This window comes from Lepidochelys kempii, chromosome 10 (genome assembly GCF_965140285.1).
Source record: "Lepidochelys kempii isolate rLepKem1 chromosome 10, rLepKem1.hap1, whole genome shotgun sequence".
In the NCBI taxonomy this organism is placed as follows: Eukaryota; Metazoa; Chordata; order Testudines; family Cheloniidae; genus Lepidochelys; species Lepidochelys kempii.
Window position 1 is genome coordinate 7,289,654 of NC_136389.1, and position 12,556 is coordinate 7,302,209.

The 12,556-nt window shown below is 58.0% G+C and overlaps 1 protein-coding gene across 1 annotated transcript in view; it reads right to left on the reverse strand.

Annotated features, from left to right (window-relative positions):
• The window catches only part of LLGL1 (LLGL scribble cell polarity complex component 1), a 72,727-nt gene that overhangs the window by 15,253 nt on the left and 44,918 nt on the right, over positions 1-12,556 (reverse strand). Inside the window, exons 5-12 of the mRNA XM_073361811.2 lie at positions 10,202-10,360; positions 9,200-9,362; positions 8,502-8,637; positions 7,297-7,351; positions 5,298-5,452; positions 5,002-5,219; positions 4,616-4,683; positions 2,177-2,330 (exon numbers count right to left, since the gene is read on the reverse strand). Of these exons, the coding sequence (XP_073217912.1) occupies positions 2,177-2,330; positions 4,616-4,683; positions 5,002-5,219; positions 5,298-5,452; positions 7,297-7,351; positions 8,502-8,637; positions 9,200-9,362; positions 10,202-10,360 (1,108 nt within the window). The remainder of the gene's footprint in view (positions 1-2,176; positions 2,331-4,615; positions 4,684-5,001; positions 5,220-5,297; positions 5,453-7,296; positions 7,352-8,501; positions 8,638-9,199; positions 9,363-10,201; positions 10,361-12,556) is intronic.

A 12,556-nucleotide genomic window follows, 5' to 3' on the forward strand; every position in this document is an offset into this window, starting at 1 on the left:
GCCCCGATCTGTGACACTGGGCTGGATTATTGGACAGCTCCCTTCTATTTGCATTAGGGATGGGCCTGGACAGACACCCCAGGACTGACGCTCTCGTTGACAGGTGCAGATCTGATACAGGCACGGCTGACAGGCCAGCGATTCTAGTCCTTCACGAGATGGCCAAGAGCCAGCAGGGTTCCTCCAGCAACTAAACTTAAACCCACCGCACTCGCATGAGAGCCCTGCCCCAGCAACCCAGCCAAGGATGCCCAGGAACTAGTGAGATGCCCAGCGCTGCCCCAGACACAGGCAAGAAGCTGCGTGCACCATATCAGAGGTGGGGTGGGAAAGACTGATTCTTTGACACCTTTATCATAAGCATCTTCACGCTGGGGTGGGGGGGTGTGGGGAGCAGGCAAGCCCAGCTCTCACCATCAGCCTTGCCTCCTGACCACACTGGAGACATGGCCAGTGTCAGGCCATGCTGCAACTGCATTACGGGACAATGGGAGGTTCGTTACTAGCTGGTACCAGACAACCCCTTTCCAGCCCTGCCTACGGGGCCTGGGGGATCCATGCCTATGTGACTTGTGTGTGCTCTTCTCCAGGATGCTGACAGCAGGGGCTGCCCTCAGACTACTCTGGCCCCCTCCCCCAGAATCAGCACACACACAGGGGTATTGAGGGGACCCCAGGCGGTGCGGTCCTGCCGTAGCGCACAGATGCTGAGTCAGATGCAGACAGCAGAGCTGCAGTGGTTGGAGATTCCCCCGGGAATTCCCCTTGGAAACCTCTCTCTATTCTGGTCCCTCGTACCCAGAGAGCAAGCCTGGTACCAATGTGGCCAAGTGCAGCTCCAGCCAGAACGGTCTCTACCCCAGCAAGGGCTCCCAGCGGAGGAGCAGGGAAGGAACGCAGAATAGGGATCACCAGGTGGAGGAGATCCTTGGACGCCAGGGTTTCTAGCCAGCAGCAAAGATACATCCTGTTTGTCTAATGCCCATAAACACCTGGCGATGATCAAGCAACAGGACAACGCTGCCACTGCTGTAGGTCTAGAGAACTTAACCTTCCCTGGACATCCGCAGGACCGTCACTCGACAAACGGCTGGGAGGAGCTCACAGCCACCCATTCCCACGGGGCTTGGAGCACGACCAGCACAGATCTCCTGCAGGGACAGGGCTCGAATCTCATTCCTTCAGGGATCAGGGGGCCAGGCTGCACTCACTGAACTGCAGAGGGACTCCCGTGAATCAGCGTCACTCCAGATTTACACCAGTGTAAAAGCACAGCGGGCAGCATGGCTGGGCTCAGGAGCCGGGGCACGAGGAGACTGGGCCTTATACCAGGGCATGCACCTGCCTTTGAGCAGGGGAATGGTTATGACGGAGAGTGCCCCTTTAGAGCCCAGCTGGCCAACCGTGGGGCACTGAGTCGGCCAACCGTGGGGCACCGAGTTGGCCAATCAACGCCATCCTCAGCTGCTTCCCTGGTCCTCCCCAGGAAATTTTCAAGGCCAGGGGCTCTTGCCATGCAGACTCTGGGCTGCCATTCGTACCTCTGGGACCAAAGGGGTTTGCAGAAGAGCATCTGCCCCAAATCCCAGAGGCATCCTCATTCCTGCCTGTGCCCACGGGGCTGGAAGTAGGAGGCGGCACTTGGCAGCAGCACTGGCCTGGCCCACGTGGGGAGAGTCCGTCTGAGCCAGCCTGACCCTGCCCACACTCGTGGCATTTCCACAGCTGGCAAGAGGAGCCCTGGCAATTGAAGGCAGGTCCCGCCCGGACAGCAGCAGGGCATGCTCCCCACACAGCCTGTTCCAGCCCTGCTCAGAAGGCGAGAGCAGTTTATGGCCCATGGCCTGGCCTCTCTCCAGAGGCAGCAGAAGGGTCCCCTGGGGTGGGAGGTGGTCTGCGATGGCGGATGTGCAGAGCGAGTCTGGCTCTCTGGGCTCCCCATCAGATGGCAGCAACTTGTCACCCACTATGGCCCTGGGCTGCATCGAGCCACCCTGGCATGGGGGAGATTCTCCGATCCACGGGCCTCCCTCCCGGGAATCCTCAGCCAGCTGGGCCCGGGCTGTGACATGGCAGAGCAGGGACACTCCTGGAGAGGCCCAATGGCTCCTGTGAAGGGGCCCCACACGGAGTTGCCAGCACTGCCCCGGGGATGGGCAAGGACTGAGGGTGGTACCTTGCGGAAGGGAGGCCACTCCTCCTCGCTGGCCTGGTTGAGGCTGTCGTTGTGCTCACAGTCGGTCTGGAAGATGTTGGCCGTGCCCAGTTTGTACAGCGGCCGCAGGGACACTCCCGAGGCGTCCCAGAAGCGGACCGTGCCGTCCTCGTGCCTGGGGAGGGGAGAGGGGGAGACGTGCCGCTCAATGCAGAGAAGCTGCGAGAGCTGTCTGTCCCTTGCCCGGGGTCCTGACTCCCCATATATGACCAGCTAAGCTGCTCCATCCAGGCCAGCCCCTAGCCTTACAGGCTGCCACAATGCCCTGGCCTGCCCACTTCTGCAAGGGAGAGGTCTAAGAGGGAAACAGACTCTCCATCGCATCTGTTAGCACGGAACTAGTTTTGACTCCCGCCCAGTGGTTCTCCTGCTCCCCACAGGCATCAGGGCTGATCTCCGCCTGCTCCGATTTTGGACCCTCCTCCCTACCCCAGCCCAGAAGCTTAGGAAGCAGGCGGGAATGAGCTCAGGAGACCAGCATTCACGCCCAGCTGGCTCAGGAGGGTGGCGAGGTGAGGCAAAGATCTCCTTGGTCCACAGCACATCTGGATTCTGGACTCGGTCCTTGGGCCACAGACCAGGCGATCTGCCGCTGCGGCAATGCCCTCAGGACAGAGCCGTCGCAGAGCTGGATGGCTCCGGCAGGCCGGGGTCAGGAGGGAGGGACGTGGCTGCACAGCCGGCCCCACACTCAGCTTGGCTTAAGCCAGCCGCACCTCAGTAGTGCTAGACCTTCCCTCGATTGTTAAGGGAAGCAGTTCCTCAGCAACAACTAGCCAAGCTGACATTTCCCTGCCGACGTCAGGGCTAGAAGCCACCCAACAATCACTCCGTGGCTTCGCGGCGGCTCAAGGTGGGCAACTGACAAGCCATAACCACAGGCCGCTAAGCCCTCGGAACAGCAAGGGGTGTTCTGCGGTCGGCTGTCCAGAGCACAGCTTCCGGCTGCTTCCGGCTCCCCGTCCAGGCGTTCTGTGCAACGGCCCAGCACAGCGATGGGAGCCAGCTCCCGAGGCAGGCCGGGAGCACATCAGCCACCACTACCCAGACGTGGCTCATCTGTAACGTATCAGCCCCTCCGACGCCCCATCCCCAGCCTGCCCCATCTAGCAGCGGGCGGAGCTGAGAGGGCAAGAGCAGATACGGCCAAATCTGCCCTTGCCAACTCCGCTCCAGGCCGGGCTCCCGGTCAGCAGGCCAGCGAGCCACCCAGGAGTCCCGAGGTGGGCGTGCGTCCCAGCGGGACAGCAGGCTCCACGCCCAGGATGACCATGTTAGTCTCAAATTTTCCTTCGCCCCCACCTCCCCTGCTCCAGCCTCAACATCTGCAGCCGCTAACAAGCCCTGCCTGCATGTTCGGAGGAGCCGGTGCAGCGCTCAGCCAACGATGCATTTGACAACACGTCGCCAACTTGGAGCCAGGATAAAACCAACACCAAGAGCGAGGAGAAGGAAAAATAAACAGAGTGATGCATCCTTGCCAGGCTCAACAGGGAGGACTGTTAGCTAGGCCACCCAACAACTGAGGAGGGGCTTCCCCCACCTCTCCCCTGGCATCCGTCCACACTCACACCTCTCGCCCGGCCTCCTGGCTTACATACCCCACTCTGCAATTCAGCAGCATCGAACCTAGGTCTCCCAGCCCCCTGCTCTAGCCACTACACAGTGCTACCCTTCTGCAGCGGCAGAGAACACCCTTCAGGACCGACTCTGGCCATGACTTTCAGTCAGCTAGGGAGAGGTCTGCTCTTGGGGTCTCTGTTCAGCCAGACCTGAGCCCGGAAGAGGCCCACCCCACCACCCCCGAGATGTGGCTCTCTACGCTGGAGGAGGGCTGGCAGAATCCCTCGCTGGCTGCCTCTAGGGCACGACGCAAGCCCCAGCCATTTGAAGGCCCTGCCCCAGTCCCTTTGCTGCCCCTACTGGGCAGTCTGTGGGAGGGGTGGCTGCTAGACAGCCATGGGGCCAGCACCTGCCAGACAGCTGGATTCAGGTTGGGTAGTTCTGGGTTTCCCTGCTTTGTGCCAGTGTATTTATACCTCACGCCCGTCTTCACGAACATCCACACTGCAATTAAAACTCCCCCGTTGGCCCATGCCAGTTGACTTGGGCTAAGGGGCGGTTTTATTGCCATGTAGACGTTCGGGCTAGGGCTGGAGCCCAGGCTCTAGGACCCTGCTGGGGGGGGTGGGGGTGTTGTTAAACTGCCCCTTGGCCCGAACCAGGTGGCATGGGCCAGCCATGGGTTTTTAATCCCAGTGGAGACGTACCCTTCGATACCCCCACACGCTGCTCCCTGGGACACCTGCCAGGGACCAAGACCCAGTGAAAACCCCAGCACTGGCCAGCTCTCTGGGAAAGATTAGCCATTCAAACGGCTGGTGGCCGAGCGGTACTTACCCCGTGAGAAGAAGGCCCCTCTGAGTGGGTTCTTGGGCTAAGTTTTTCCCTCCGCTGATCGGCCAGTTCTAGAAGACAGATTCCACCCACGCAGGGCGGGGGACGTTAAGCAACAGCCCATTCCACAAGCCCACTGGGGCTCTCACCCACGCGCACCCCTCCCGCCCTGCTGCTGGCATCCAAGCCAAATCGAGATGGGTTTGCACAGCCCAACGGGACGCTGCTCGAGGAGCCAGGAGATCCGCGTGACAGCTCCCCACAGAGGCTCCCAGTGTCCTCAGCCAAGTCAGGCTCATTGTGCCAGTCGCTGTAAGGACCCCACCCACCTTCTGGCAAGACCCAGTTACAGCTCAGTGGCTTTTCTCCAGCAGGGGGCGTTCCCCTACCCCAGAAGAATGCCGGGGGCCCTGCTGCTCTCCAGCGCCGATGATTCGCTCCCACAGCTTCAGGGGGACGTTGGAGATGTGATAGGCGCAGGTGATGGCGGAGGAATGGAGGGGCGCCAGGTAGGGGGCAGGAACCGTAGGCCAGCCGGGCGTCTGCAGGTCGAGGACCACCAGCTCCTCCTCCACCAGGACCACCAGGGCACTCGGGTTATCGAACTCTAGAAGGCAGAGCAGCGAGATATCAGGCTGGGGAGGGAGACAGAGACGTGCTCGGTTCCGAAGAGCGGGCCGCCTACCCTCCTCCGGCTCCGTGTGGTGCACGGTGAAGAAGTCGATCACGCGCGAAGTGAAGTCCAGGGTGACCAGGCTCTGGCCCTGCAGGATGCTGACGCAGTGCCGGTCCCCGTAGCTGGCCCGGGGCATGCCTCCGCTGAAGATGATGAAGTGATTTCTGCAGGCAGGGGAGAAGTAGCTGGCTATTGGCATGTTTGCTGCTAGGATTTCCCCCCACCCCACCCCACGGGCTGGGGCTGGAGACCTCACCGGCCCCTACGGGAATTCGGTGCCCCACAGAAACGCAATGGGAGTGGGGTGCCCAATCCCTTCAGGAAATCCCCAGCCAGACCCACCTCTGAGGGCAATAAGCCAAGGCTCCATGGGCCTGGTAGGACACCAGGTAGCAGGGCACTTTGGCCAGCCCCGGGACACCAACACACTCCGTTCTCCCGACGGGCCGTGTGATGCCCGAACATTAGCTGCCTGCACGGTACAAAGGGCGTCACCTCCAGGGAGAGTTCTGCTCGAAGGTGCTTGTGGATGGCATTTTGAATGCGGAGCTGCGCCCGGGAGGGCCTGGGTCAGGCACGCTCTGTTCCATTCAGAGGAAGGAGAGCACGCCAGGTTGGGGCACTAACCTAGGCACGGGGAGAGCCGGGTTTGACCCCTGCTCTATCCCAGGCTTCCTGTGCCATCTTGGGCAAGTCACTTGGTCTCTGGGACTCGGTTGCCTAGCTGTAGAATGGGGACATCAGCCCTACCTCCCAGGAGCGAGGAGGAGCCCACATGAAAAAGAGCGTGAGGCCCTCAGACATTATAGCAATGCGGCCACGAGCAGAGTGGTTGCATAAAGCTAACATGCCCCCACGCCCCACGAATGAAGCCAGTTACCCCGAGCCCAGAGCCATTCCTCACACGAGCTTCCTGCCGGTGAAGGGACCATTCATGCTATTCCCCCGTCCCCGCTCTGCAGAGCAGCTTGGCCAGTTCTGCTGAGACGTCCTACATGCCCCCCACCACCCCACACAGGCTGGGGGGGGAGCTAGATGAATACAGCAGATGCAGGACACGGGCAGTGCTGCCCAGTGGAGCCCAGCCTGCCCCGAGGAAGAAGCAGATCACAGCAAGGCTGGTCGAATGGACGTTTCTCCAGAGCAAGGGAACGCCTGGATTAACGGAGACGTGACGAACGGAGCAACAACGCTCACTCTGGGTCTGCAGGCCCTCCCCCGCCGACTCAGAAGGCTGAGACGCTGGCATTGTACGTGCCATGGCTACTTGGGCTGGATGTACGGCTTACATGGATTTGGGGTCAAGACAGGTCAGGAGCCAGACTTCCCTGCGTTGGAGTCCAGGGTTTTCGATTCAACCCCTCTACAAAACTTCAGACCCAGATTTGGATCCCGGAGCTCCGGCTTGCTTGGATCCGGGCTTTGGTTTAGGGCCCCCCTAGCTCCACCTTTCCAACCTTCCCCCTACTTGGGTCCTAATCCTCATCACAGCCAAGCAGCATGTCCCCTGCCCAGCATATCACCTGACTGCAGGTGAACGACTCCAGTAGCTTCCCCAGGGCCACGTGCTCTACAAACTGGCCACTAACTTCAGCTCCTGAGCAGCAAGTGGGTGGACCGAGCCCCCCTTCCTACTTTTAGGGGCTACCCCACTTCTGTCTTATTCAAGGGCACCGGGGGCCACCGTTTAGCTAGTCCACAAGTTTACCTGCCAGCACTGAAAATGTGATTTGCCAGGTAGTGTCAGCTGTATTTAAGAATGTTTAAAACAGGAACTTGGGTGCCTGTCCTGAAAATAAAGTCTCCGGCTTCTATTAAGGGCCCTCTAGTCATTCCCCCCACATACCGCTCATTAATTCGAGCACTCCACCGCAGCCCGGTGGGACAGTCCCCCGCGGACACAGCCCTTTGCCACAGGGGCTGTGGCAGAGATAAGCACCCAGCTCAGAACCAAGGTCAGACCTCTGGGGAGGTGGCAAACATTCGCCGGCGCCGGCAGGGGACATACCCAGATTCACAGGTCCTCCACAGGATTTTGTTGATGGCTTTACAGGGAAACGGACCTGGAATGAAGGAGGAGTCACCACATTAAAGCCATCCTCCCTGCTCAACACCAGCTCCTAGGAGGGGTCGCCGTCTTAGCCCCTGTAAATCAACCCACTCCCATTTGTATCCCAGCAGCTCCCCCAGCAGGCTTGAGTACATTTTCTCTCCTGTCCACCTCAGCTGGAGCCTGGTTGAAGCTCCCAGATATTCCTTTCGGTATCAGGATAGATGCTCAGCGCAGCACTCTGTGCTGACATACACAGCGTCTGGTTTCCCCTCCATTAGAGCAGCCTTCACAGCCCAACTTGGGCAAAGGACACAACCGTCACGAGCCGCTCCGGGCTAGTCTTTAACGTAGCTTTCAATCGAAAGTTCCTAGAGATTACTGAGCAGCACTTCCAGCAGCCTCTACGTAACCCTTCCCTAGCCTGCTAGAGTCCGCAGGGGATACAAACTCAGGCCTCCCTCCCCACCTGCATGCCACGCAGATGGGGTAGGGTTCTGCCCACAGAAGGAGCTTCTGGGGAAACGCCCCGGGGTTGGTGATGCAGGCTTGCTCCATCCATCCAGGTAACAGGACAGTGGCCACCTCCCGAAGGAAGCTGGAGAGCCAAGTCATCCTAAGTTAGAGGGATCACTGTCCAGCCACAGTATGCGACTCCATCTCGCACCACGTAGGAGGCTAAACCTACTGCTTCATGTTCCCATCTCCAAGGGCCCAGAGGGGAGCCTCCATTGCCCTCTGTAGGGGGGCTGTTTTGGGGAACTCAACGCTGCTGGGATCCTCAAGATGTAGCTATAAGATCCACGGACACGTCAGAGCCCAAGTTAAAGCAGGGAGCCCTAGCAACTCAGACATTTGCTGGCAAGCCAGGTCTGCAGGCAGTTGTACGACGCAGTAACCCTCTCCCAAGCCCTAGGCCATCAGTGGTCAGTTTCACAGAGCACCCTGTCGAGAACAGCACGACTGACCACGTGAGTTAACGGCTCAGTCAAGAGGCTCCTTGTGGCACCATATCTACCTCCCCTCCAACAAGGTATCGGGAGCAAGCGTGAAGTCAGAAGTGGTGTAATGACAAACTCTATTAGAAGGTAAAACTGCCCTTGGGCCCACTGCAAGAAGGCAAAGGAACAAGGCGGGTGGGTCCCGAGGCAAAGCAAACTCACCGTAGGGGATAGTTGACATGAGTGGCTGCAGAGTCTTATGGCAACTACTGTTGATGGACCACACCATGTAGCCTCCATCACTGTGCGAACTCACCACCGTCCTGCCGCTCCGCTCCCAGCCAAGGCTCTCCAGCTGCTGCAAGGAACAGATGTGGCCAATAAACCCAAGGTGGAGAGAGACATGGGGCTACAGGAGGCAGCTGTGCCATCTCATCCCCTCTATGCATTCGCAGCCTGGGCAGAATCTGGTTTTGCCAAAGGGACATGGGGAGCAAGGCACAACACTTCAGAACCGAGATGGAAGATCAGGTCAGTAATGGAGGTTTGGGGACCACTGCAATATTCCAGCTGTAAGTTAGAAGAGTTAAGTCAAACGCATTGAGTTCAGTTTGGCCACAGGTTGATGCCTGCGAGTCCTCCTGTCTCCCTGAGGAGAGAGCCTGGTTGCAAGTGTGATGGACTCTGCAAGCGTAGCCTCATTGAAGAGGCCAGCAGCATTCTTCCAACTCCGGGCCACCAGCTTCCAGCAGGTGAGTCACCAGGTATGGCAGAGCGCGGGAAGATGGCTTAGAGGGAAGCCACAGAAACTCATCAAGCGCAGATGGCTTGGCCAAAGCTCCCGTGTTCGTGCGTAAGCGGGACACTCACGGGACAGCACACTGTGTTCTCGGCTCTCCATAAAACCCCATTCAAGGTACCTGATTGCCCAGGAAGAGGTGGTGGACATTTCTGGTGCTCTGGTCCCACATGATCATCAGCCCCCTGCTATAGCCAATCAGGATCTTGGAGGAGTCTTGAGGGTGTTCCTGCAGAGACTCCACTGGGCCAAGAGCCTTCCCGCAGCGGTAGTCGTCTGGCACGCTAGCATGGAAGCAAAGGGGTGGGGGAACACCAGGCTGGTTAACAGCCATGCAGCCAAGTACCTTGTTTTCTCCTCTCTAATCCCTCCCCAGCACTGCGGGAGAGACCGCACAGTTCAGCTGTTCTGTAATGGGGAGGAAGAAGATGGTCCTCTCTCAGCCCTGGATCAGGATATTAACATCTCTGACAGCCAGTGGGGACAGAGACCGACCAGCCTCTGTAGCTCTTCCCTCCAATGGGCCAGGAGGAATGCAAGCAGAGAAAAGCATGTTAGGGAGCCCCTTAAATCAAGGGACAGGCTTGAAACTGAACTTGAACTTCACTGATCATCTGTGCTGCACAAGGATACACCTAGCACGGCCAGTCCCCAGAGTCCTGCCCCAGCGGGCACTAGGCTCCATGTAAGACCTGGGATGGATTCTCCGCTTTGGTCTTTCGCAAGTCCTGCTCGGGAATCTGGGAGAGGATAGGGTATTGTAAAGGTGGAGAGGTACTAGATCACCGCTATGGGCAGTGACCTACACAGCTGCTACCCATCGGTCATGGGGCTGCAGCATCTCCAGAAACATCTCCAAGGGAGCAGCCTCCAGGCATCTTAGATCCACCTTAAGAAGCTGCTCAGCACAGCCCTCTGAAGAGCTGCAGACTCTCTACACTTGCCAGGCAACGTCCCAGCTTTACAGCTAACATTTAACAGGTACAACCGCAGCCAATGCAACCCTGGGTTGGATGCCTCTTTCCACTGCCCCCAGCCAGCAACCCGCCCCATCTGCTGTGTCTCTTGGTGCCCACAGCCATGAGCTAATCTCCACTGGCACCAGTTCTCCAGGCCAGCTCACCTCTGCATGATCTCCTCTTGATACAGGGTTTTATCCTCCAGCAGCGTTAAGCCAGAGAGCTCCAGGAAGTACACGCCACCCCCTTCCGTGCCCAGGCAGGCCACATCACAGGCAGATTTCAGCAGGATCACCGTCACCCGGGTAATGCTGGGAGGAGAGCTACCAGGAAGACAAGATTCAGACAATGAGAGCTGCGCCGGTTTACAGGCTGGACATTTACATGCGAAGTTGCAATGGCTTGTTTTGAGAGGACTTCCCATTCCCTCCCGGAAACGCACCGGCTGCACCATGGGTCAAAGAGGAGCGTGGGTTGTTTTCCTACAGCCAATATTGCGTGGGCTTACGTCACTCCCTTTTATGGACCCCCCAGGGCACGAGACGCCAGAGGGTCCCGAATGAGGAGCAGACTCGTTCGGAGGAGACGCTTGGCCACAAGCAGAGCCACGTCCGTTTGGACCCAAGCTGAGAGATGCAGAGCTCCCTCAATGCCTAGGACTTTGGCTTCAGCACATCCTCCGATGACCCAGCCCTGCCCCAGCTACTGGGGCCCAGCAAGAAGGTAACAGACCCTAGACTGTGCACAGACATTCCACCGCAGTGGAGATGGACCGTGGCGCTCGGGAGTCTGGGGAAACGAAGCCAGGGAGACCTCATACCTGGGGGTTTATAACTGGTTTTCGACCCAACGTGGGCTATTGTAGGCCAAAGAGAAGCAAGCAGTTCTGTCTATACCCGATTAATAAGCGGTTTAGGACAGGTAAGTCACCGCAGACACCTGGGAGAGGATCGCTACAGCCCTGGACAGCAATCGCCTGGTCACTTAGATTCTAGCTTGTGCGCTCTTTAAGCTCCCGCGTATTATGAAAGGAGAATCAGACAAAGCTCCCTGCTGTGCCAGGCTGGGGACCGCCTGGCTGTCAAGCCAGCAGAGGCAACGAGGCGAGGAAGGAGTCATGGAACCCAGTAGAAGTAGCCATTTGAGGGTCTAACAGAATCTCAGCATTGGGGCAATTCTTGCCGGGTGCCTGCTGTGCCCGGCCCCCAGCAGCCTCTGGAGTAAGTTAGCTGGTGCGGTTCTCCCCAGCCCACCCTCCATCACAGAAGCTGAGCCTATCTAGCCAAGCAGCCTCTTGCTCTCTATTAACACAAATCCTGCATGGGCATGAGGGTATTTTAAAAGGGGCGCTGGTCTTCGGCTTCTAGCCCTGGGCCTGATTTTAAGAGGGGAATTCAGTGTAAAGCAGCTGCAGCAGTGGCATGCAGAGAGAGACTCCAGCAATAAAATGACACGCTCCAACGGAGGGTGTGGGTCTGCATGTCAATTAGTCCTGAAGACCCCTCCTCTGCCATCAGCAGGATCGCGCTGGGACCTCGTGAACGAGGGCTGCTAGATGCAGTGCCAACGCAGGGGCAGCAGGGGGCAGCATTGGCTAGCATGGAAGGAAGCCAATAGGCCATTCTAGCCAAGCCCCATCAGTATCTGGGCTGACACAGTTGTTTTATTGGAGATTTGGCATGCCACGGGGCGTGGAGTCCCCGCCTCCCTCGGAGGCACCAGCTCACGGAGTGAGCCTCCACAGCAGCAAATGGCACTCAGGGAAGTACCCTACGCATGGCCTAGAGCTCAAGAGACTTCCTGAACCTTTCCAGGCCGTTCAGTCTCAGACGTTGCCTTTTACAGTCATCTTCCATAGCGGGCGAGCAGCATCTCTGACCTGGAAATTTGTAACCCTACACATCCCACCTCATTAGTCCTCTTCAACCGGGCACTGCTGCAGCAGCTGGTTCTCTGACTGCAACGCTTCACCCCCACCTCACCCCCAAACAGCCTTCCCTCGTGGGATTTGGAACCAGGAATTAAGCTGTCTCCATGGAGCCCGCTCAGCTCACTGGAAACCGGAATGAGACAGGCCTACTGCCAAGATCAGTCATTCCAAGTTGCCCATTATATAAGCATTATCAATAGCTGGGCCAGTTTCTATACCCTGCTTCTAAGTACGTGGGGTCACTTGTACCGCTCTCCTTAGGAGATCTCATTGTCCAGGTAAGTGATCAGTTAACCTTTGCTCCTAGTTTGTATTGTTCTTGAAAATCTGAGATCTAAATAAAGCTGGCCCCAGGCAATGATCCAGGCAGTCTCTGTAAACCCAGATGCTGCACTGGCAGGTTATGGAATTACAGTACTGAGAGGTAAATAGGAACAAGCAGGTATTTGTACCTACACTAGAATCCTGGAAGAGCCACAATTGTAAAGCGATTCTCACATGCTTTGTGTGCTTCAAGTTTCCACAGCCCTCTTCACTGGGCTTTCCACCCAGATAATGAATAATGCCACGGCCTGCACTCCATGGTGCA